This window comes from Gobio gobio, assembly GCF_949357685.1.
Source record: "Gobio gobio genome assembly, chromosome: 18".
Taxonomy (NCBI): Eukaryota; Metazoa; Chordata; class Actinopteri; order Cypriniformes; family Gobionidae; genus Gobio; species Gobio gobio.
Genome location: NC_137111.1, coordinates 47415424 through 47442894, shown reverse-complemented (window position 1 = coordinate 47442894; position 27471 = coordinate 47415424). Strand labels below are relative to the sequence as shown.

The window sequence follows — 27471 nt, the reverse complement described above, 5'->3', positions numbered from 1 at the left end:
ATAATCCAGACGCCTGTCCGGGACAAGTGGATTTTTTGAAGGGGCAAGTGAAAAATTATTTTACTTGCCCGACGGACAAGTATCCTGAGTAAAATGTCAAAACAAAAAATAACTAGGGAATCACCAAAGTGCAATAATGATTCTGCATTCAGTGTAAGTGGAGATCGATAGAGGATAATGTCATAAAACGAGCTGAAGTTAACAATGTTCTGCTGTTGAGGCTCGCGCAGCCTCTCAAGGAGAAAATCGAAAACAAATGAGCGCCGCTCATACAAAGAAACTCAGTTAACATACACGGTTAAAATTGCTCACCCAAAAATGAAAATTCTGTCATTAATTACTTCCCCTCATGTCGTTCGACACCCGTCAGACCTCCGTTCATCTTCAGACACAAATGAAGATATTTTAGTGTAAATCTGATGGCTCTGAAAGGCCTCCATTCATATTTTTTCTAACTTCTCCTTGGCCTCCAATGATGTTTGCGATATGAATATGAACCATCCCGCATCCAAAGAGCACAGACTTTATTCCCCGATAGCGCTTTTTGCATCTTGTGTTTTCTAAAAAAGTTAACTTTTATGCTTAATAAGCATTTAGGGCTCCAGACTAACATTTGACAGCAGTGGCACAAGCGCCAATGTATCATAATCGATTTTAATCGATTCTCACTTTTACAAAACAATATCGATTCTTAAATCCCAACAATCGATTAGTCATCCTGTTTTCAGTTAATGAATGAAATAAACATTGTAGCGTGCCTCCCATCCAATAAATCGCTATAATCTTTGTGCTTTATTACTATTGATATGAAACAAAGTCTCAGATTTCAAATTACGTCGTTTTTTTTTACAAAATTCAAAATCATAAATACCGTTTTGGAGCTGTGGCGCAAGATCGCTCAAGAGAAGCGGCAGCGCGGAGCAAATATGAACGGATCTTCTCTTCCGCTTTAATACCAGTTACAGCGCGAAATAAACACGAATGAGCTTCTGAAAGTGTGTTAAAGATACAGGACAACTTACCGAAATCCGTATCATGTCACATAATCGCTCAATCAGTGTTTCAACCGCAGAAAGATGTCAGTAAAACGGCTTGTAAACATGTCATGTAACGTCACATTTTCTTCAGAAAAACCATATCCAGTGTCCATAAACTTGTTAGTCAGCCAGAAAAATTAACTCTAGAGAGGAGCATTTTGCTAATTATATGCACCACATTACATAGGAGATATTGATTGTCAATGTTCTTCAATATTTAATGCATGTATGTATGAATAAATCTGGCAAGTTTTTATGCAGCCACCATTTAAATTTTTATATTTCAAAAACCTAATTGGAGTAGAATTTTGATTATGTAATTGTAGCGTTAATATTATAACTTCATTATTCTATATAAAAAAACATAATTTAGTGTCATTTAAGTGTTGATTTCTACCTTCACTATTAGTAGGCTAATGTAGTATCAACTGACTCCCATAGTTTACAACATTAGTTCAGAAATTAGTTTTCCTTGAGAAAATTTTCCATGTATTATACCTGATACATATCCAAAATAATCCATATTGAATTGAATCGAAAATCGAATCGAATCGAAAGCTTGTGAAAATTAAATTGTGAAATTGGTGTCAATACCCAGCCCTAATAATTTAATAGTAAAATGACTATTGTTTTGCATTGTTTTGGTAATCAGTGCAGTTACTAATAATATTACATATTTGTATATTGGAAATTTAACATTGAAGCGCTGAGCTTGGATTGATATGCAGATAAAATTAACTTGCACAAAAAAAAATGTATAGGCAAAATGTAAATATTCTCCTCTTATTAAATGTACTTGTTCTTCTATAGCAGGGATGGCGAACTCCGGTCCTGGAGAGCCTCAGTCCTGCAGAGTTCAGCTCCAACCCTGATAAAACTGCCTGTAGCTTTCTGCTAACCATTCAGACCATGATTCGCTTGTTCAGGTGTGTTTGATCAGGGTTGAAGCAAAACTATGCAGGACCTGTTCTATAGTCTCACACTGAACTGACCGACAGCTAGTGTTCATTTTGTCATCTATTTTTCATTTAGTCTTAGTCTTGTGCCAAATGTCCTTGTTAGTTTTAGTCATATTTAGTCATTCACATATCTTTTTTTGTTAGTCAAGTTTTAGTCGACTAAAAGTCTTGTCATTTTAGTCAAAGGAAAAATCTATATATTTTGTGGCAAAATAAGTTACATAAAATATATATAACCTGCATAATGTTTGTGCCACAACACCATAGCTAACTGGTTGATTTACAGCGTAGATGTCTAAAATCAGCATCAGCTTATGAGACGATGGGCACAAATATCGATTTCGATCTTGATTCAGTATGAATTCATATGTATATAGCCTACTCTACATATAAGGAAAAATAAGTTTTGCCTTGTATATTGATTAAAGAGCCATACAGGCACCAGTAATGGCATTACAAATGAAATTTATTATTTTTCCAGCCACAAAATGACTTTAATTCTCCTCTTTGCAGTGGAATTCTCTATTTTAACCTTAATTACTACACTAATTGTAATATAAATAATAAAAAATGTTTGATCTCATGATGAAAAAGTAGAGGAAAATGAAGAGAGATTTTATCTTAGTTTTTATTTTATGCAAAACATTTTAGTCTCTTCCTTTTTCGTCAATAATAATGCATGTTAATTTAGTCTTACTCAGCGTTTTTGGACATTAGTGCAGTCTAGTCTTCGTCATGGAAAAAAAGGTTAGTGACGAACATATTTAGTCTCGTCTCGTCTGACGAAATTAACACTACCGACAGCTTCAGTCATTTTACTTCAGCAGCTCTTTACTTGCTTTCTGGGTAATTCAGTCACAATTTGAAGAAATGTTTGTGTTTTCCCATGATATTTTGTGACTACCTACTTTTTTTCAAAATATTAGGAAAGAGGAGTGGAAATGGCTAATAATTCAATAAGTGCTCCTCTGCCGCCATCTACTGGTTATAGTGGCCATTTCATGTTTTTTGTAAATAAAAAGTGCTTGTTTGCCACAAAGTGTTAGTTTTCCTACACCTTTAAACTTTTCGCTTTACAAATCATCACATTAAAAATAAATAACATTAAAATGGGATAATATTTAGAGCTTTGAAGTGCTGGAAAAAGTGTGAATCTCTTGATAAATGCATAACACTAGAACCTCCAGAGGTCGCTGTATACCTTAAACCGCCAGCGGGTAAAATTTACCCATGCAGATTATTACTGTATTGACACGGCTAAAAAACGTAATATGTCACTGTATTATGCCACTGTCTTCACAAAGTAATGTATAGAGTCATGAAATGATTATTTTTAGTCATCAACTATGTTTTTGTCCTGTTGTTTTATGCTATTTTAAGCAGGTTACACTAATCACTTTTTGCTGACTATAGGCTAAACCAGCCTGCAATGACGACGAGAATTAGATGGAAATAAATACAAATTTGGGTGGTGTAATATTATAATAAAATGTCATTAATCCCATATTAAGATAACCCATGTTATTTAAATTACTAAAATACCCTAAATAGACAATGAAGAGCAATAATAAATCCACCGCATGCATAAGATGTAAGACAATTTACGATAAGGATGACATACGAATTCAAGCGCACAGTTTGACCTAATTAATGATTCATTTGTATAGTTATATCATTTATAATTTGAATAAGAGAACAACACCAATAAACTTGGGATAATCATGAAAATTGTTTTATTCATTCCATCATATCTGATTTTTTTTTCTTCAGGAAACGGGCAGACTTGAATAAATAGCAACACAGTAGCAAACAATACTCAATACAAAATTGCAAAACAAAAATGTATAATTAATCCAAAGTTTGAACATTTATAAATAGGCTAAAACATCTTTATTTGACCGTGCGTTGTGTGACTGTTTAAAGTAAGCGTTGCTCAAACAGCGCGAAAATAGAGGAATTATATAGGGGTACATTTGACCAGCTGGCGCTTATAGGTATAAATGCCCCGTTTTTAAATCTGGTTTTATCTAAACAATTTTTAACAACAGGGGATTGTAAATAACACAGTTTTAGTTAAAGTCAGTGACTGAGAGACTTGGATATTTTATTGGAAATCTGTTTAAAAAGTTAAAAGTTACTACATTACTGTTACTACAGTAAATCATGGTGAATGTTTATGATCTGTGGACCGAAACCCCTGAATGTCTCAATGTTTCTCCTGGTCTCCACATCAGCGCTGTTTGATCTGATATCTGTGGTTTATAACAGAGAATTGTGCACAAACACTTCCTCTAGATCTCACAGTGGTGATGTTATTAATTCTGTGGTGAATTCAAACACTTTCTCACTGGATCTCCTGCGCTGTAAAGTAACGGTGTCACGAGATCGCGCCACGGCCGCGAGTAAACTGAGCCTGTGCTGTACTGTCTATTATTGCTCTGAGCTGAGAAACAGTCCCACTTTTGTTTCTTTTGCTGTTTGATGTTTCTTATATGTGGCTGCTCATGTTGGCTATCAGTTGGGCACCAGTGCGACCAAATTTTAGTCGCATAAGCAGGAAAAAAGGTTGCAAGATGCCACCATTTGGTCGCAGTCTGGAGCTCTGAAATATATACAAAATACAGGCAGAATAGTTCGATTTATTAGCTTGAACAATATCCAAAGCATCATGATTTTTCTTTTCACTGAGGGATAAATGTGATGTTGCAGCAGGAGTGCATCTTAAAGGGGTGGTTCCGTGTTTTTTTTCTAGGCTTGGTTGTGTTTATGGGGTGCAGTATAACACAGTCTTAATACTTCTTTTCGCCGTATTTTTCTTATATTTGACCTTTATTCCACACCGCTGTCTCCACTGTCCTTTGATTGGCTCGTTTGCTTCCTGCTTCTGTGAAGTCCATCCCTCCGAAAAACGCAATGGTCTTAGATTGGTTAGATGGCCAAATGTAGTTTGTAGTTCTGCAACAGCTGTCTCTCTTTCGTAATGACTGCCCACTTTGTTGTGTGTTTGCGGGGGCAGTGTTTATGTTAATAGCAGGTGTTCATGATGTCACCAACCCGGGAAGAAGCTTGTTGTAGTCCAAACCGGCCATTTTTGTACGCGATAAACTGCCATAACTTTAAAAGACAATATCTCCGTTTGCATTTAACGTTCAGCGCTGTAACTTTGCAGATACTGTTTATGTTCAAGCAGCAACATTACACACTAACTAAAGTTAAAAAAGTGAAATCGCATGCAACCACCCCTTTAATGCCTTAAAATACAGGCACTGTCTATGTATGCAAACTAGGTTTTGGGACAGAGCTATTTATTGACATTTTGAAGTGTGTGACAATGTCTTAGTCTCTCTATGTGTGTAATTTGTCCATGCTCTATCCCATAGCTGCAGTCCGTGGATGAAACCCTGTGTGAGGTCAGGGATCAGCTCTCTCGATCTGGAGTGGTGAACTCTGAACTGGCAGTTCCTCTGTTTGATTCCTTACTACGTGTGGCTCTGGCTGAGATGTTCTGCAGTCCAGATGTCATCGAGGAGAAACCTGACAAGGTAATTTGATTGTTTAATAAATCTGTGTTGTCCATAAATGACGATATTTGCGTCATCTGAGGAATTTTTCCAGAAATAAAATACATAATTCTCTCGTCTCAGGGGGATATGAGGGGGTAAAGTACCATAATTTGAATATACTACCGGGTTTCTACTGATACAAAGCCTAATGCTAAATCACTGAATTGACCCTTTAGTTACCTGAAGTAAGGGCTTCAAAATAACTGGTAAGATATAGTCAACACATAGGCTATAGTTTAAAGCAGCCTGCCCTGTCAGATGCTCTGAGGCTGCTTGAGCTGACAGACTGATAATATACTCGCGCTGTTTAATGCGTTTGAGATGTGGTGCTTAATTTACGTTTCACAGGGATATTCTCCATCTGTAAATATTAGAAAGTCATGCAAATATGTCCATTTTGCTGTCAGGAGAGAACGGGCTTCTGCAAGTGAATCGCCGCTAAAATTCAGGCTTCCATGAACGAGCGCCAAACAGACCTTTTTCTAAAATATTTTTTGTTGGGCAATAAATGTGCCATATGTGGAATTTTAAGGAGAAAAAAAAGACTATTTTTTATTGCAATACTCTTTCTTTATTTTACTTAAAAGAATTGAAAACCCTTACTTAAACTTAAAACTTTACTTTAAAAAAAAAACTTCTACACATTCCTAGTGTATTGGATAATATTAAATAAATGTATATAAAGATTTACACTGGCAGCTCAGAGCTGTACAGCAGCATTTAAGTATGAAATTGAATGAATAAATGTAAAAATAAAACACTACATAGACTTCACTATAAAATATACATTGATTCTTATTAAAGCTACTGTATTCGTTTTTCAGTCAAGAGCAGTGAGTGATTTTCTCTTTGTCTTTTGTTGTTTTATTAACATTAAACGGATAGTTCACTCAAAAATGAAAATTCTGTCATCGAGAAATGAAAAAAGGTTTGAAACAATATTAGAGTGAGTAAATAATGACATAATTTTAGAGGTGAACTGTCCCTTTAAGGACGGCGTGTTCACTATAGGCTGCGCTGCTGTCAGTTTAAGACCTGCACGCATCTAATATACAGACACACGCGATTTTACTTTCACTTTAGACATAACCGACTGTGTTTATGTTAACCTTGTGTGTATTTGACAGTATTAGTGCAGTAAGACGACTACTTAGTCCAGTAATCACGTTTCGCTCAGAAAAGCGCATGTTAAAACCGTGCATGCAAATGAGCCGGCAAGGCTTTAAAACGCATGCAAATAATGAACTTTGGTGATTGTGAATAACTATAGAGTTACGTGAGTATAACTCTACCACTAACGTGTGAGGTGAATGTGTGTCGCGTTGTTCAGTATATTGGGATGGAGGCAAATTATAGACTTTGTAGAAAAATACTTAATTCAATGCAAATCCGAACAAAACGCAATTCACAAGCGCGTATTGAACCGTGAATGCCGTACCGAACGGTTCAATATTATATTGAGAATTGTGGCATCCCTAGTAAACACTTTGCAATTTTGAAGTATGAGTATTTTATGTTTCCTCAGCTCGTTCGCGCACACACACAACATATTCCAGCATTGCAAACATGACATCACATAAAATAGTCAACCTAACATATGAAAAGTTACATAGCTTAGTTTAAATAGTGAGCTATGTAACTTTTTTCAAGCTTTCCAAGCTCATCTGTGCGCATTCAACAGGGAGCGCGCGGCTCTTAAAGGGGCCACACCATATTCCTAATTTGTTGTAGAGTGAGGGGAACTAAAATAACCAATAGCTATGTTTGTAGAGTTTATAATGTTTGTAGTACATTATAACATTTAGCTTTATTTACCGGTATTATTTCTGAATGCGATCAAATGCGACTTACTTTTTTTCAATCAAACGATTAATTGGTTAAAATCCTTGTTGGTTAACCAGTTAATTAACATCCCATATATAGGCCTAGCTATCAAATTAGTGCAAAATTAACCTTGCGTTGCGAATGCATTAATAATCAAAAGCGATTGTGTGGAAAAGTGCCGAGCTGAATTTTTGTGCCATCTATTGGTTTAATGGAGAATACAGTCAAATGGCCCATTGTATATAATTATTCTTTATGCTTGGCTGGACTTGTTTGAATGTAAGCGGTTGTAAGCCTATGTATGGGTCGTGACAACAACAACAAAAAGAGGTTTGAAAACCACTGCACTATTATGTTATATTATCCGAAACGAGTCGTCTTCTGAGCTTGGATTGAATAAAACCTGTTTTTTGACGAACGAGTTGGGAAACTTCGAGGATGTTTGTATAGTACGTCTGATTTCATGTTTTGTAAGACTCAAGATAATTCCTCTCAGTAATTCCTCTCTTAAAAAGGGATTTTCTTCTCAACAGTTTTGTCTGTAGTGGTAATTCCCAAATAAAACGTTATCCTTTGGACTTCTTTGGATTCTGTAATGAAGTGAAATGACCCCAGGCCAAACATAAACGGATAAGGAGGCTTTTTGTGTGTTTTTGTGGGATTGAGCACCGTGTGCACATGGGGGCTATATTTTATGTGGAGACGGTCAGCTGATGTGGTCCTGTGACCAAAATCATATTTTCTTTTCAATCACAAACTCTGTCTCTCTAACAAACACAACCCCGGGAAGCAATGTTATGAGGATTGCTTACTTTATTACTTTATTCTGAAAAGAGCTCATTTTCTAGAAGGTAAGAGCCTGATTCGCTTTAATCACTTCTGTTTTTTAACTTCTGATATTTGAAGTTGCTCTGCAGGGAAATGAAAGCACTAAATGTCAGAAGTGAGAGTATTTTTGACCTTTTCTTGCTAACTTTGATGCTTAAACACACGGTACTTTTATTGATTTATTTACCAACTAGATATAGTGGCCTTCCAATTGCCTAAAGTTATTATCAGTTACCGAATGTTAAAGTTTAAAAGAAAAACTGCAGCTATCATTTGGGATTTAGTGTGTTTTGAACAGATCTGCATATGTTTCACGAGCATTTCATAAACACAAATGGACTCGTTCTTCAGTCAACAATCGTCTTCAGTTTTACAGTGCAAAGGTTTTGAATGTCCACACAAAACATTTACCTGATAATGTCACATATATTTGGTTACCTACTGTACTTGCTTTCTAAATTTGTCGGCACCTATTGATTAAAAAAAAATATATATATATAATTGTTTTAATAATCATATAATTATTTATTGTATGACATGTTTAATTTATTTTAAAATATTTTATAATCAAGTTTAATCTGTTTTATTTTAATTGTTTCTTCATTATTTTATATTTATATTTTTTATATTTATTATTAATCCCTCTATTTTGTAATAATAATAATAAAACATTTTAATAATTATATTAACACATTTTAATAATTATATTAACATATTTTAATATTTTATATTATAATTTAGTTTCATCTATTTTATTATTTTTCTTATTTCCTATTTATATTATCCTTTCCTCCATCTAGTAATTACAGTAATAATAATAATAGTATACATTTTAATAATCCTATTAATAAAATGTTAGTTTATTACATATTGAATTTATTTATTTATACTATTTTTATATTATTACCCATCCCTTCATTTGGAAATAATAAAATATATATTTTAATATTTATATTAACATTTTTATATTATAATTAAGTTTCATCTATTTTATTATTATTATTTCTTATTTTCTATTTATATTATTTTATGTTATTATCCTTCTCTCCATCTAGTAATTACAGTAATAATAATAAAGTATACATTTTAATAATGATATTAATAAAATGTTAGTAATTATTACATATTGCATTTATTTGTAATTATTTTATTATATTATATAATCATTTAATCTGTTGTATATATTTATTGTTTCTTAATTTATTTATTTTTTTTACTATTTGTATATTATTATCCATCTTTCCATTTTGTAATAATAAAATATATATTTTAATAATTATATTATATTTTTTATTTTATAATTAGGTTTCATCTATTTTATTATTATTATTTTTTATTTTATATTTATATTATCTTATATTATTATCCTTCTCTCCATCTAGTAATTACAGTAATAATAATAAAGTATACATTTTAATAATAATATTAATAAAATGTTAGTAATTATTACATATTCTATTTATTTTTAAATATTTTATTATATAATCATGTTTAATCTCTTATGTTAATTGTTTCTTGATTTTTTTATATTTATATAATTTTATATTATTATGATCGATCCCTCTATTTTGTAATAATAAAAATATATTTTAATATTTATTAACATGTTTTTATATTTTATATTATATATATATTATAATTATTTCATATTTTCTATTTATATTTTTTATATTATTATCCTTCCCTCCATCTAATAATAATAATAATATTAAAGTATACATTTTAATAATCTTATTAATAAAATGTTAATAATTATTCCATATTGATTTTTTTTTATTATATTTGATTAAGTAATTATGTTTAATCTGTATGTTTAAATTAATTTATATTGATACAATTTTTATATTATTACCCATCCCTTCATTTTGAAATAATAAAATATTTATTTTAATAGTTATATTAACAATTTTATATTATAATTAAGTGTCATCTATTTTATTAGTATTTTATAGTATTGTCCTTCCCTCCTCTAATAATTACAGTAATAGTAATAAAGTATTTTAATAATCATATGTTATATTTTTATGAAAATGTTGAATATATTTGAGTTATTTCTTAATGAATGTTTATTACTATAGTCCATCCGTCAGTCTAGTAATGGTCTTTGCTGGCTCTCTGTGCAGAAGCCTCAGGTCAGCGGTGGAGCAGCTCCTCCATCAGGAGATCTGTCTGAGGAGGCGGATGAGGCTCAGGTGAGTGGAGCTCCACCTCTGGGAGAAGAGGAAGGCTATGACGCAGACAGTGAGAGTAACCCTGAAGACTCCACCCGTCAGGAGGAAGGTAGGACCACCCCTTCATACTTACGTCTGTGTCGTTGTATTGGCTTTAACCCTCTGGGGTTCTTCATTTATGGCTCACACTCAGGACCTTCAGGTCAAAAATGACCCGGAGGGCGGGATTAAGATAAAAAAGATTTGAGTAAAATCAATGAAATATATTTTTGTTCAATAATATTTTGAGATCATTTTATGATTTATAATTAATATTTATGCAATAATTATGACCCATTTTTTCCCATTGAATATAATTAAAAAATTATATATATATATATTATATATATATATATTATTTTTTTTTTTTATTATTAAAGCTGTATTTGTGTGTGTGTGTGACAGAGGAAGTGAACTGAAGGGAGTTGAGTTCGGTTTCAGCTTCTCATAAATCTATTCTGTTAAGGAAGACCTCTTTTAGACATCCATCCATCCATCCATCCATCCATCCATCCATCCATCCATCCATCCACCGCTGTCTGTCATTCTATCTATCAATCTATCCATCCATTCACCACTGAGACGTTTTATCTATCTATCTATCTATCTATCTATCTATCTATCTTTCATTTTAGAGTCAATCCTAGGCCTCATGAAAGCAATTTTTTAAATGAGATCGGTGCCATCTGGTGGACACATTGAGCATTTCTATCACGCAATAGCACATTTTTACCACTATAGTGGATCTTGCGTTTTATAAAAAAAAAAAAAACGTAGCTTCATCGGAATGGTCCGAAACTTGGTGACTTTATTGGTACTTGGTATATGAACACCAAAAACAATTGGGGAAAAGTCTAAGTGGTCGTAAAAAAAAATAGTCACACTCAGGACCTTCGGGTCAAAAATGACCCCCATAGGAAATGAATGGGAAATTGGCAAAAATATGAGTTTTTTTGTGCATATAATCTACAAATCAGCCACAGGATGCAGAAAAAAATAACTCAACAGTGAAGGGGTGAATCTCTAAAACACCAAGAGTGCAAAACAGACAAAAAAACTCACACACACACTTATTCACACAAAAACACACGCACACACAAATGAACGCGTGCCATTTCAAAAGCTAATTGTGTTTGTGTGTGTGTGTGAGTTTTTTTGCCTGTTTTGCACTCTTGGTGTTTTAGAGATTCACCCCTTCACTGTTGAGTCCTTTTCTGCATCCTGTGGCTGATTTGTAGATTGTATGCACAAAAAAACTCTGTATTTTCATATTTTTGCCAATTTCCCGTTCATTTCCTATGAGGGTCATTTTTGACCCGAAGGTCCTGAGTGTGACTATTTTTTTTTACGACCACTTAGACTTTTCAAATCCTGTCCCCAATTCATTTTTGCCCCGAAGAACCCCAGAGGGTTAAAGGCGTGTGACGTTAAAGTGCAGATGATTATCACTGATAGCAGGACTGCAGCAGGTAGGCTGAGGGAACCTCTGGTCAAGCCGGATCCTGTTCCCCAGGCACATGTGCTGCTGCTCTCTCACCCTGAGAATGGTGCCATTGTTTCCTTGGGCTGTGATGTAAGTCGGCCGTGTTGAGCTCAGTCTTGTGACTGCAGTGTTTGACCCATCCTGCAGGATTTACTCCTTCACTCACCTTCCCATAATCCTGTGGCTCAGCAGATTAATCAAGAGGGGAATGGAAGGCAAAGCTGTCAGTGTGTGCGTGTGTGTGTGTGTGTGTGTGTGTGTGTGTGTGTGTGTGTGAGAGTGTGTGTGAGAGTGTGTGTGAGAGTGTGTGTGAGAGTGTGTGTGAGAGTGTGTGAGAGTGTGTGTGAGAGTGTGTGTGAGAGTTTGTGTGAGTGTGTGTGACAGAGGAAGTGAACTGAAGGGAGTTGAGTTCGGTTTCAGCTTCTCATAAATCTATTCTGTTAAGGAAGACCTCTTTTAGACATCCATCCATCCATCCATCCATCCATCCATCCATCCATCCATCCACCGCTGTCTGTCATTCTATCTATCAATCTATCCATCCATTCACCACTGAGACGTTTTATCTATCTATCTATCTATCTATCTATCTATCTATCTATCTATCTATCTATCTATCTATCTATCTATCTATCTATCTATCTATCTATCTATCTATCTATCTATCTATCTATCTATCTATCTATCTATCTATCTATCTATCTCTATCGTTCTTTCTATTGCTCTATCTCTATCACTCTATCTATTGCTCTTTCTTTATCTATCGTTCTATCTATCATTCTATCTCTATCTATCGTTCTATCTCTATCTATCGTTCTATCTCTATCGTTCTATCTATTATTCTATCTCTGTCTATCGTTCTATCTATCATTATATCTATCTTTCGTTCTATCTATCATTATATCTATCTATCGTTCTATCTATCGTTCTATCTCTATCTATCGTTCTATCTATCATTCTATCTCTGTCTATCGTTCTATCTATCATTATATCTATCGTTCTATCTATCGTTCTATCTCTATCTATCGTTCTATCTATCATTCTATCTCTATCTATCGTTCTATCTATCATTGTATCTCTGTCTATCTTTCTATCTATCATTATATCTATCTTTCATTCTATCTATCATTATATCTATATAAATTGCTCTATCTATCATTATATCTCTGTCTATCGTTCTATCTATCGTTCTATCTCTATCTATCGTTCTATCTATCGTTCTATCTCTATCTATCGTTCTATCTATCATTCTATCTCTATCGTTCTATCTATCATTGTATCTCTGTCTATCGTTCTATCTATCATTATATCTATCTTTCATTCTATCTATCATTATATCTATATAAATTGCTCTATCTATCATTATATCTCTGTCTATCGTTCTATCTATCGTTCTATCTCTATCTATCGCTCTATCTATCATTCTATCTCTGTCTATCGTTCTATCTATCGTTCTATCATTCTATCTCTATCGTTCTATCTATCATTCTATCTCTGTCTATCGTTCTATCTATCATTATATCTCTGTCTATCGTTCTATCTATCATTATATCTATCTATCTCTATCTTGCGTTCTATCTCTTATCTATCAATATGTCTATATATTATTTTATCTATCTCTATGTATCTATCATCCTTTCGTTCTATCTTATCTTTCTATCTATCGTTCGTTCTTTCTTTCTGTCTGTCTATGTATGTGTGTGAGCATGTCTGTGAGGGAGTGCTCTGTGTGTGTGTGTGTGTGTTGGAGGCAGAACTTCATTAATAAAGAGCACCCAGAGCTTGCGTAGGAGCTGCAGGGTGTAGTTCACAGCTAAATCATGCGGGTCCTCGGGTGTGTGGCACCTCCATCAGCTTAATTCATCTCCACTGGGCTAGAGCTGTGAGCCGCCACTGGAACACACAGCACTAGTGCTTCAGCCCTTCTGTTTGCACCACCAATTATTCTTTCATCAGCACTGCGTTGTTTGTAATCAGTGTTCTGTCTTTGCTTTGCTGTGACAGGGGTAAAGGTGGAGGCTGGAGTCCCGTTGGGGGAATGTGCGCTGGGAATGGCGGGAGTGCCTCAGGGCTCGGTCCGCGGTCGTCTGCTGTTCCCGGAGATCTGCCTGATGGAGCTGCAGCTGTTAGCCAGTGGCTCTCCAGACCTGGAGGTTTTGGGCCACGTGTTGCAGAGCCTCTCAGGAGCTGTGAAGGGCCACCACAGCAATGCAGCGCTGCTCTACCAGCAGGTCAGACTTTTATCTGATGCCAGACTGATTTATTTATGCATGCGAGATATTGATGTTACACAGCGACAGATCTTATTCCAGAAGACCTTCTGCTTTTGTCTAACTTGGTAGAAAGTTTTTGTTCTAGGTAACTAGTTGAAAGAGTATACTTGAAACCAAAGACAACACCTATGAACCTACGTAGCAGGAATAAGATGACCTTTTACAAACCTTTTAGCAATTGGAGCTTTGCAGCTGCATTTTTGACAGATCTTTAGGATTTAGGCCTGTGCTGGAGAAATCTTTACAATGACTTTATCCCATTGCCAATAATGATTTTTGAAACTCACTGTCAAAATATTGATGTGTTTGAAAATAATCTTTACTGTGTTTATGAAGAAATGTGATCCATCACGCTGTTTCTCTCTCGTCAGGGTGGTGTGAAAGCCATTCTCACTGGATTTCAGAACATTCTCAGCCAATCAGATGATTCATATAAAGGTGTATATTTCTTTCAATCTTCAACTATGCATATTTCTCACAATTCCCATTTTAAAATGTCATAATTTTGATTTTAATCATAATTCTCATTATGCTCGAAATGGGTTTGTCATTACTAAAATACATTGTTTCCATGATGATGTTCATTAATGTTCATTAAAAAATTAATCATAATCACCATTAATGAAAAGCAGCACAACAAAAACAAAATTGTGTGTATATATATATATATATATATATATATATATATATATATATATATATATATATATATATATATATATATAGATATATATATATATATATATAGATACATTTTTTAAATTCATTGTCAGTATTGCGCTCGTAGATCACGTGGGTAGGGTACTTTTTTACTCTCTGTGTGTGTGTGTGTGTGTGTGTGTGTGTGTGTGTGTGTGTGTGTGTGTGTGTGTGTGTGTGTGTGTGTGTGTGTGTGTGTGTGTGTGTGTGTGTGTGTGTGTGTGTGTGTGTGTGTGTGTGTGTGTGTGTGTGTGTGTGTGTGTGTGTGTGTGTGTGTGTGTGTGTGTGTGTGTGACCATGTCTGTCAGCCACCACGAAGACCATTTTTGACCCAGGAAAAACCCTGAAGCATATTGCTTAGTTGTGCTTGGAGAAATTGTTTTATTTCTGAGAATAACGCAATGAAACATGCCAAAATGTGCAGACATAATTTTTGGCCAGGCTGTCATGCAAAGATATTAAGATATTTATTAAAAAATAATAAAAAAAAATAATGCTTTATTCTGTGAGCTTTTTGTTTTTCTATGCATTTTTATTTATAGTAAAATTAAACCTGCAGCTGTAGTTTGGCTTTTTTTGCCAAATCATTTTGTCAGTTAAATACCTTAACCAAGATTAGTGTTTCGTTCTTACCTCATATTTAAAATATATAAAATATTTTGCTCATTTTTTGATGGTTTAAGCAAACGAACATCCCCTCTGGACATCACTACTGTATGACCTGGGCATGTTCTTAATAGGTTTTTGTTAGATTCATATTTGATAGTAATCATGCTAATCTGAAACTGTTGTTCTCTTCAGAGTGCCAGACAATACTGATGGAGCTGCTGGTTGCCATGGTGAGTGACCGGATCACGGCGGAGGAACTCGCCCTGTTGACCCGCCTCTTCCTGGAGAAGACTCCGCCCACTGTAAGTGCAACCTCAATAAGCATTTAAATGAGGCCAAACACAACTCTGTATCAAAAAAGCTTTGAAACCACACGTTGCAAATGTGTTCAGTGTGATCAAGCATCCTGTAAACAGGTTTATTTTTAACACCGTGTCCGAAAGTGGACATGATGATGCAGAATATGCTTTTAGTAATGCCAGCCTTTGGTTTGTCAATGCTGATATAAATCATCAAATTATTTTGTTCACACTTTTTGTTATGTTCCTCCTTTTGTGATTGTCCTTTATATCTGAGCACATCTTCCTATTGCCTCACAACCCTAATTTACTATTTTATGTGGTTTCCACATATCGTAGGTTAAAGATGCAGAACACATTGTGTCCTAAAGGATGTGCAAAACTACACATTTTCAAAATCGACTAGTCAGTGTGTTGTCAGATGGACTAATGACTATTTATAATGAAGCTTTGTATAATTTGACATCTGTTTTTCCTGCGTCTGCACTGTGAGCGATGCAGTATTGTACGCTTGAAGTGTAAACATCATTGACAGTTATTGGAGCATCCTGCGTTTGTTGTGTAGACAGTTGTTAATGTTGGGCGATTAGCACGCTGTCAGCATGCTAAACAACCCTATCTGAGAAGTTGCATCTCTAAACGTTGCTAAAATCAGGCACAAAAAATCTAGATATAAAGCTCTAGAAAAAGTGGTTCTAATAATCACCAGGGGTCTCATTTATAACCGTTGCGTACAAATTACAAATACATTACTCAGAATTTAAACAAAAATGATATGAATTTAGATAGACATGTGCGACTTTTGATCACTTTTCCTCTGACACGCTGTTTTAATGACAGCAAGGATTAAATATAGGCTAATTGCAATAATTCCTCTTTAAACTAAACTGCAGATCTCATGTTATGACAAAATATGTTTTAGCGAGAAAGATGATCATGCACACACTTACTTCGATATTACAGACACTGCAGGATTCGGTGGTCGAACGGTCCATTATCCGGTTTGAACAGGTCCAATGATAATCTTACTGTACGACCACAGCTGCACGGACACGGAGTGTAGAGACATCTTCACAAAATTATGAAAAATACCACTGTATTTGAAGGATACAACTTGAAGAAAAAATTAAGATTTGCACGTTTCCTTTTCTAAAATACTTTGTCAGTGACGCGAGTCAGATGATTGTATTTACACTGCAATAAATAAGTTGGCCTATCTGTTTAAATTAAAATAGCCTAAACATCCTATAGGCCTATGTTCACATTATCAGCAAAACTGCATGAATTTGTGTTGAAGGGTTTAAAATTAACAAAATATTTTGAATTAATATAACATTTGGCCCGTGGAAATTAATTAAAAAAAATATCTGAGAAGTACCAATTTTGGTGCTTCAGTGGTTCCTCAGGGGTTCTTCAGAGGTGCTATATAGCATCTTAGTCAAAGAACCGGTGAAGAGCCACTGAAGCACCAAAATTGGTGCTATATAGCACTAAAAAAGGTTCCCCTATGATTACGAGCCAAGAACCATTTTTGGTGCCATATAGAACCTTTTTTTTTTTTTAGAGTGTACTGAAAAAAATAATTCCGTTAGTAACGCCGTTATTCCCATCACTGGTATCTAGTCATTATATTTTCAGGCTCTTTTCTTGGCAGCTACTGTATGTCCTCCATGAAGTGCCGATAATTGCCCTGTGAAATGCGCTTTTCCCACCGCCGTGTTAATGAAGGTCCAGAGGGAGACCGAGTCTCTTCCTCAGTCTGAGTTCACTCTTAATGTACCAGGCAACAGACACATCATTGTGTGTTCATTTCATGAGACCTGTCAATGTGTTGCAATATGTCAGCATGGATTGTATTGTGAATATATTAGAAAATTGTTCAGATTACACTGAAATGATCAGGGATGTTGGGAACTTTCTGCAGGATGTGTGAGGTCATTTTACAGCTTAGCTCGGGCTCCCATGAATGGTGATTGGACAGTAAAATCATTTTTTGTATATATTTTTGTGGAATCCGTGATGCTTTTTTTTCAGGATTCTTGGATGAATCGAAAGAACAGCATTTAACAGAAATCTTTATTTGCTTTCGTCATCTGTAGGAGATCTTGTTGAGAGGCGTGCTCCAGATTGTGGAGGCTAACTCGGACACAGAGCCCCTCTACTTCATGTCCTTTCCCATGATCCCTGGCGCAGGGGTCCCTGGCGTGAGCTCCTCCCCTGGGATGAGGCCTCATGGGGCGGTCGTGGGTAAGGGTGGAGTAAACGCTCTTTTGAGGGGCAAATTACCCCTAGGCCGTGGTGAAGCAGACACGAGCAGGCCTGGTCATCTGCGCTCGTCTCCCTGGCACACCGCACCCTTCCACCTGCCCTTAGTGGGACAGAACTGCTGGCCTCACATGGCCAATGGCTTCAGCGCCTCGCTGTGGGTACGAGCGGGGAAGGAGGAGGACGGCTTTTCTAAGAAGGGTAAGAAGATCATTCTAGATTCTTTTTTCCTTATCCAGTCGCATGCAAAGCATGCTGGGAACTAGAACTCCACTGTCTAATCAACCCGATTTCTTTAAATTACTACAACCTAATTAACGCAGAAATTTGAGTTTAAATTGTAATGTAATGATCAACATTATGATGTCAACAGAACTCTACAAAATAACTGTCACCCCCTTTTTGAGAATACACCATTAAAATGCACTATCCAAACTTAAAGATTCAAGAAAGCTTTGGAATATAGACCAAAGTTTTGTCTCGTTTTAAAGATGACACTCTGCAGATTATTGCTGAAGTGAAAGCAATTCAAAATATGAAAGTATGAAAAAGTTATGGAAGTTTAAATTTACTGTAAATGAAAATTTAATAAAATCATATAAAATATATATTTTATAAAAAAAATGTTACTATAAAATTACTATAAAATCAAAGCCATATGTCTAACCAAGTTGTGTTCCAAATTTGAAGTTGATATCACAAAAATTAAAGTCCCCATGAGATTTTGTTTAGGCGCAATACCAAAAATAGCCACCGGGTGTCATTTAAATTCCATTGATTGTTTTTTTTAATGCATTTTCCTGTAAATTTCTGTCCAGATTTCACTTCCATCACAAAACAGTCACCAAATATGGACCTTTGAGACTCAGACCTTTCCGACGATATGTGTTTTGTCAAGATTGGAAAAGATTTTGAATATAAAGTAGTTAAAATAATTGTTGTAAAATGAAACATGACGCCGCCCACTAGGGGGAGGAGCCCGCTAGAATAATTTAGAGTAACGTTTCCATGGTAACACAATGTCCGATTTCAAAACGGTTTTCACAGGATGAATTTTGAGTTTGTAAGCTTTCAAATGATACCTAATTAATGATAAAAGGTTTAATTAAAACAATAAATTAGAATTTTGTAGTTTATTGAAAGTTGTTGTAACATGAATTACTTTTGTGTACTATAGTATTTATTCATATTTTGAATAATCTTTTATTTTTATATTTTCAGTTTTAATTTTAATTTGTTTTATGTGCTTTTGTCATTTTTATAATTTTTTCTGAGCATTCAAATTTTTATTCAAGTTATTTTTATTTCAGTTTTAGTATTTGTTTTACTTTTTAATCTAAAATGTAAGTACTTTACTTATATACTTTAGTATTTCAGTTCATTCCCAAGGCAACATTTGTATTTTTTTCATAATATAATGTATAACAAACTTATTTGTTTGTTTTTTGTTGTCTATGGACCTAATAATTACTACTGTCGAAATTTGACCACTTGAGGCAGGAACTCTCCACCAACATGAAGACTGAGAACCATGGCCTTTATGTGTGTTATGCATTAACCAAAAATGAAAAAATGGCTCTTTGGTCAATAAAGATTCCCGAAAGCACCTTGACTTTACACTTTTCCCTAGGATGCACTCTCTTCAATTGGACTTTGTTTGAAGTTCAGTTTCAGTGTGTTGCCTAGACAACATTTTTTATTTAATTTAAAGTTTTCCCAAGTATTTGTTTTATTTCATTTCAGCAGTAATTCTGTTACCGATAATATTTTGTAATAATATACCTCCCCACTCCAAGAAGGCGTTTGATCCGTTTGTTGGTCTGTGTGTTCCAGAAGAGGAAGTGTCTCTGGCGGAGTCTCTCCACGGTCCCACACATGTCACGGACCAGCAGGCGGACAGAGGTCTCCTCCATGTCCTCTCCATGGGCTCTAAGGCGCTGATGCTTCAGGTGTGGGTGAACATCTCCACCGGAGCCTTTACCTTCAGGTGAGTGACAAAACAAAACATACCAAACATGTTTTTGTTCCTTCGAAAAGCCTCCTCGAAAGTCAGTGCCCGTGGTGTTTCTGGAGGGCAGTAGATCCTACACAATCCACTTCAAACCAGCATTCAGTTTCCCCATTCTGATTCTTGTTATTCAAGCGGTAGAGCATGATGCTAGCAACAATGGGAATTAATGAACTGAGAAAATGTTTGCTTTTAAAGGGTCACAACACACACGGTTTCTGCCAGTCTCATGTTAATGTTGAGTATCTGTAGAGTAGTGTTGACCCTTCATATCTCACAAGAGTCTTTAGTTTATCAGATTTATAAAAGGCAGATACACTGCACCGATTCTTTCTGAAAACAGCCGAGCTCGTGGAGGCGTGCAGTGGGCGGAGCTAAAGAGTCACACACACACACACACACACACACATTTGTTTTTGTGAAATGTGAGGACATTCCATAGGCATAATGGTTTTTATACCGTACAAACCGTATTTTCTATCCCCTTACACTGCCCCTGCCCCTAAACCTACCCATCACACACACACACACACACACACACTCACACACACACACACACACACTGCCCCTGCCCCTAAACCTACCCATCACAGGAGACTGTGCAGTTTACTTTCTGTGAAAAAAAACCTCATTCTGTGATTTATAAGCATTTTGAAAAGTGAGAACATGGGGAACGTCCTCATATTTCACCCTCTTTTTGTAATACCCATGTCATTATACACATTTGTGTCCTGATATTTCACAAAAACATGCCCACACACACACACACACACACACACACACACACACACACACACACACACACACACACACACACACGGTTTCTGCCAGTCTCATGTTAATGTTGAGTATCTGTAGAGTAGTGTTGATCCTTCATATCTCCCAGGAGTCTTTAGTTTGATCATATTTATAAAAGGCAGATACACTGCACCGATTCTTTCTGAAAACAGCCGAGCTCGTGGAGGCGTGCAGTGGGCGGAGCTAAAGAGCCACAAGCACTCTCACACACACACACACACACAATACATCATGGCATTATCCCTGGATAACTTTCGTTTAAAATCATAACATCCGCTGTAAAAAAAAGACAGTGTGAGTGGACTAAATGTCTCTTTTCTTTTTTGGTCCGGACCAAAAGAACCAACTGCAACTTTAGGGTGTAGAACTGCATTACACCCTAAAGCCCACCTGATATTAATATGCGTTTTGGTCGATGGGATCGTGAGTGGATGAGGGAGACACATTCCTGCTTACACCTGGTGTTTTAATCCGTACACCTGGTGTTTTGTCCACTTTTGTCCTGATTTCTTCGAGGAGAGGGTCTATGGGCGGGTATATGTGTGGGTTTTTTCAGATCTTTCGATCTAATGGATGACATAAACTCGTCAATTTACATATGAACACACCCGGAGACGATGAAAAACACACAGAGAGCATCAGCTTTAGTTTCTGCTCTGACAGACACAAGACCAGCCGAACGCTGTGAGTGTGTGTGTTAGAGATCAGGAATGGTGAGAGAACATTGGGTTTGGTACGTTTTTCATCTTCAAACCAAACTTGGGTCTATAGGTGACAAACTTGAAATCCCATCTGGCTAGCGTGCATCCCATAATATTTACTTATTAGGTCAGTAGGCAGAGAGTAGGGCGTCTTTTGTTGCTGTTCAAACACATTCGACCACATGAGCGTTTACACTATGAAAGCGAATCGAATGTGTTTTCCACCACCTCTGGAAGTGGTCAAAAGTGGACAAGCTCAAAACATTTCAGACCCTGTTTACACCTGTATTTAGCGTATTAAGAGTCATCAATGCTACATTTCAAAAGTGATTGTTCATTTGTGAATTCAGGACCTGCATTGATCCCAACGATGAGATGAAGGCGGGTCTGCTCGCCCAGGCGGAGTCTGGAGATGCCGTGCTGACAGCTGGCAGGTGGCAACACTTGGCCCTCACGTACACACAGCAGCCCGAGGGCAAGAAGAGCGTTCACGGTCAGCTGACCCTCTGGGTGTGTGGCATTAGGTGAGTCCGGGATTGCAATTGGTTCAGACAAATATGACATGCAGACTTTAGTTCTTAAAGGGTTAGTTCACCCAAAAATGAAAATTCTGTCATTAATTACTCACCCTCATGTCGTTGGACACCCGTTAGACCTCCGTTCATCTTCAGACACAAATTAAGATATTTTAGTGTAAAGCTGATGCTGAGAAAGGCTTCACACAGGCCTCCATTGGCATTCAGTACATTTACACTCCCAAGACCCATAAAAGGCACTTAAAACGTTGTTACAAAGTCCATCTCACCACAGTGACTCTACAATAATTTTACGATGCGACGACAATTGTTTTTGTGCGCAAAAAAAAATCAAAATAACGACTTTATTCAACCTCTTCTTGTCTTCCGTGTGTGCCTCCACGACGCATGCGCGAGAATATGACGTAGCGCCGGCGTTCGGGAATCCATGAAATGCGCACTTTAGCCCGATTTGAGCACTTCGCTGAGACCTAAAGCACGATCAATGTAGAATTCAACAGCTTAGACACGCGCGTCTTCCTCTGCTTGTAAACAAATCGCTTCTGGGTCATGTGTTCGAACGCCGGATCTGCGTCATATTCTCGCGCATGCGTCGTGGAGACACACACGGAAGACAAGAACAAGTTGGATAAAGGCGTTATTTAGATTTTTTTTGCGCACAAAAACTATTGTCATCGCTTTGTAAAATTATTGTAGTCACTGTAGTGAGATGGACTTTGTAACAACGTTTTAAGTGCCTTTTATGGATCTTGAGAGTGTAAATGTACTGACTGCCAATGAAGCCTTTCTCAGCATCAGCTTTCAACAAAAATATCTTCATTTGTGTTCTGAAGATGAACGGAGGTCTTACGGGTGTCGAACAACATGAGGGTGAGTAATTAATGACAGAATTTTCATTTTTGATGAACTAACCCTTTAATCATTTAGAAAAAGCTACACGGTTTTAATCAAGCCTTCCTGTGCCACATACAGGAAGTGTGACGTCGCGCTAGATTTCACTCTGCCCAGGAAGTCCAGCTTGTCATCGGACAGTAATAAGACCTACTGTATGCTTGGACACTGTCAGCACCCCTCAGAGGAGCAGTCCAGCCCAAGTGCATGCTGGGATATGGGCACGCTGATGCTCTTTAATGGTATGAAACCAGTCATTCTCTTTTCAAAAAGCGGTTCCATGTTGATTATTTCTTGTTGTGGAGTGTTTGGAATATTAACTAAAACTGTTAAAATCATTTTTTACTGAAATAAAATATAAGATAAAGATGGAAAAACAACTAAAATGTTGGCTTGGCAAGATGAAGCACTAAAATTACTACCTGGAAATGAATATACAAATATTAATAATATTAATAAAAATGACACAAGCACATTACAACATTGATAAAAATTGTATTTAAATTACAACTGTAATTCAAAATAATAATAAAACATTGACATTTTACAATAAATATAAATGTAATAACATTAGCTTGCGTTAAGTAGATGAATAAATGCTTGTAGAAGTATTCAGCATTAACTAATACATTTTTTAATCAAATCTGTTATCTGTTGTAGTATTTTGAACTATCATGAATACATTATGAACAATTGCATTTTTTATTAACTAGCACTGACAAAGATTAATAAATGCTGCAATAAACGTATTGCTGATTGTTAGTTTGTGTTAGCTAATGCTGGGGTTTTCAAACTTTATGATGCCAAGGACTCCCTTATATGAGGGGGAAAAAAATCCATCGATATATTTTTATGTATGGAAAAAACATTTAAACTGTTTGATAAATAGTAAGTGTGACATTATAAATGTAACATTGTTTCCAAACTTAAATTGGCTATATGTTGGATGTATAAACCTGACGAAGAACATTTTTAATGAAAAATAATTTGTATAAGCAACTTTGACAATAAATGTTTACGTACTGCGTTAAAGCTACACTGTGTAAATTTTAGTTTATTCTTAGCTAAAAACACTTAGTTCTTTCAAAAATATATGTGCTCATTAATGTATATTTACTTCTTTCAAGTAATAAAGTATTCTCGTAAGTTTATAATATGCCATTGAAAACACATACGGTTGAGGGTTTGAATGCCGGTCGCCATGTTGCCCCTCCATCTTGAAAGTACATCAGCCAAAGAGGGACATACCCGTGAATTCAAGCTTGGCCTTTGGCGTTTTAACACTCGATGGCACCGTGTCGAATGTGGACGAGGGCGAACTGGAAGCCATGTTAATCTTGGACTAAATCGGCCACCGTAGGAGTTAAAACGAAATCGGAATTGAGAGGAAGAGAAACTAATATTCACTGGATGGTCATATACCTTTTCACCACTAGATGGGGGAAAATAACACACAGTGTAGCTTTAAGAATACCGCCTTACAACCCTAGTGAGTGAGATAAAGGGGACTATAGTGAGAAAAACTCACTAGAAAGATACAAAGTGAACATATACAATACTGGAAAGTATGTATACGGCAAGAGAGGAGAGAAACATTTAGAACTGAAACTGTTATAATGTTCGGTAGACTTTATCCATTTTTATTTCTCTATTTGTCTTTTTATTTTCTGAAATTTTCTGGGGACCCCTTAGAACCTTCTGGAGGACCCCAGTTTGAAAACCCCTGAACTAATGCATTAACAAATGTTACCATAAAAACTATAGTATAATAGTATATAGTATATAAATGATAAAATAACACAGTGTGCTGTTGGAAAGATTATTGGTTGGCACTTTGAAAGTCTGCGATGTTGTTGGTAACGCGGGATCTTCCTGCTGCTGATAGTTTCCATGCGTGAGCCACACATTCTCCACATTCTCTCCACACAACAAGCCTTTTCTAAAAGAATAGCAGTTCTGTTGCTACTAATAGGTCATGAATGGCTCCAGTCGTTTCCCAACCTGTGAAACGCTCTAATGTGGTTTAGAGATGCTCCACTCTGTGTTTTTTTTCTGTGTTTATCTGTGTTTAGGTCACCACATGTGTTTTAAACACATCTATCTCTTATTTTACTTATTTTATCTTATAGCTGAGGCTTAGATTATTTATAATAAGGTCTCATTTGTTAACATTAGTTAATATATTAACTAACATGAGTAACAGCACTGCAAAAAATGCTTTTCTTACTTAGTATTTTTGTCTTGTTTTCAGTCCAAATATCTAAAAAAATCTTACATTAAGAAGCATTTACTAGACAAGCAACAGTTTTTGTCTTGTTTTGGGGGAAAATAACTCAAAATTAAGGGAGTTTTTGCTTAAAATAAGCAAAATAATCTGCCAATGGGGTAAGTAAAATAATCTTGTTTTCTGTTTGAATTAAGATTATTTTTCTTACCCCATTGGCAGATTATTTTGCTTATTTTAAGCAAAAACTCCCTTAATTTTGAGAAAAAAATGTTTTGCAGTGAGTGAGCAATATGTTTAATTTTTATGTTTTATGAATATGAAATAAAACTATTCATTGTTAGTTCACAGTGCATTGACTAATTTTAACAAAAAGTATTAGTAAATGTTGAAATTAAGACTATTATGATACGTATTTGCTCTAAAATGTAAAATACAGACTGTTAAAAAATTTATCCTGGCATGTTTTCATGAAATAACACATGGTTTATATGCACAAATATAACAATATACAGGAATAGACAGTTATATTTGCCTACCTGCCTGTATATCATTCTACCTAAATTGAAAATGCATGCTGGGAGTTCAGCAAAGATGTAGTTAAATGCTGGTTATTGCTTGTTTTAGGCTCCAGAATTGACACTGCGGAGGCGTTTTACCTGTATGCCAGCGGTCCTGACCTCACCTCCATCATGCCCTGCAAGTACGGCAAGCCCCAGGGGACACTGTCCAAGTACGTGACACAGGAGGGTCTTGAGTGTGAGCAGATACGGGAACTCCTCATGAGGAATACCAACGTTGACATCACACCTCTTATTGTAAGCCTATGAATATGTCAAAATTTCACCAGAAGGCTTTTATGCAAATGTGTCTGACAGTGGCTTGTTTATCTCCCTCAGCATTATTTGTCCTGTGCTTTTTCTGTGCAGTTTTACCCACTGACATCCTGTTCCAGGTGTTCATGTGCTAATGCTTTACATGCACGCTAATCACTGTCATTTAAAACACAAACCATCATTTCTGATGGAAGAATTAGCTTCTTTTTTCAGATCTTCCCTGACGATATATATTGCTAATATAATGTATTGTACAAATTTATCTAATGAACCCTTTCAATAATATGTCCAAGTGATATATCATCTCAAAATCAAAAGAAAAACATCAAGGGCCCTATTGTAACGATATGAGCACAGGGCGTGTCCGATCGGATCCAATACAGTGATACACATCCGATATTCTCCCAAATCAACTGTATAAATATTCTTAATACTCGCCAAAACTGACATCATTTTGTGTGTATTGGTCACATCAGTTCTGCACTGCAAAAAATGCTTTTCTTACTTAGTATTTTTGTCTTGTTTTCAGTCCAAATATCAAAAAAATCTTACATTACAAAGCATTTACTAGACAAGCAAAAGTTTTTGTCTTGTTTCGGGGGAAAATAACTCAAAATTAAGGGATTTTTTGCTTAAAATAAGCAAAATAATCTGCCAATGGGGTAAGCAAAATAATCTTAATTCAAACAGAAAACAAGATTATTTTGCTTACCCCATTGGCAGATTATTTTGCTTATTTTAAGCAAAAACTCCTTTAATTTTGAGTTATTTTCCCCCAAAACAAGACAAAAACTTTTGCTTGTCTAGTAAATGCTTCTTAATGTAAGATTTTTTAGATATTTGGACTGAAAACAAGACAAAAATACTAAGTAAGAAAAGCTTTTTTTGCAGTGTGACTGGATCTTTTCCCAAATCGTCCCTCCCTAACATTTTCGTTTCATTTTTATTTGTTGAGGAAAATTTTATTCGAAATTTTAATAGTTTTTTGTCATTCAAAAAATGTTTTATTCGTTAACAAAATTAACACTGCAATACTGAAACTTTTAGGCAAAAATTTAAAACAAAACAAATTTTTTATCTTTTCAGAAAACTGAAACTTTCTAAGTGTAGCCGTTGGTGTGCGCACTGTGCCGAGGAACTGCCTTATATTTTGCAATCAGCTGATCAGTGTTAAAAAAATGCTGGGAAATCATTGAACTTCAAGAGTTATTACTGATAGACTGTCTGCAAAAACGACTTTCGACTTCGAGGACCTTGATAGAAATGTAGTGGAGTGAAAAGTACTATATTTGTCTTTCAAATGTAGAGAAGTTAAAGTAATAGGTTTCCATAAAAAAATAATACTTGAGTAAAGTACAGATACTCAAAATGTGTACTTGAGTACTGTACTTAAGTACACATTTTGAGTATCTGTACTTAAGTAAATGT

At 35.6% G+C, this 27471-nt stretch overlaps 1 protein-coding gene across 4 annotated transcripts in view; it reads left to right on the top strand.

Moving 5' to 3' along the window:
- lyst (lysosomal trafficking regulator) overlaps positions 1 to 27471 on the top strand; it is a 214279-nt gene that overhangs the window by 97400 nt on the left and 89408 nt on the right. For all 4 annotated transcript variants that reach the window (XM_079843610.1, XM_079843609.1, XM_079843608.1 and 1 more), the window contains exons 8-17: positions 5377 to 5538; positions 10335 to 10491; positions 13909 to 14135; positions 14549 to 14615; positions 15678 to 15787; positions 17884 to 18250; positions 19883 to 20036; positions 21907 to 22080; positions 23065 to 23225; positions 25835 to 26025. In XM_079843610.1, the coding sequence (XP_079699736.1) occupies positions 5377 to 5538; positions 10335 to 10491; positions 13909 to 14135; positions 14549 to 14615; positions 15678 to 15787; positions 17884 to 18250; positions 19883 to 20036; positions 21907 to 22080; positions 23065 to 23225; positions 25835 to 26025 (1770 nt within the window). The remainder of the gene's footprint in view (positions 1 to 5376; positions 5539 to 10334; positions 10492 to 13908; positions 14136 to 14548; positions 14616 to 15677; positions 15788 to 17883; positions 18251 to 19882; positions 20037 to 21906; positions 22081 to 23064; positions 23226 to 25834; positions 26026 to 27471) is intronic.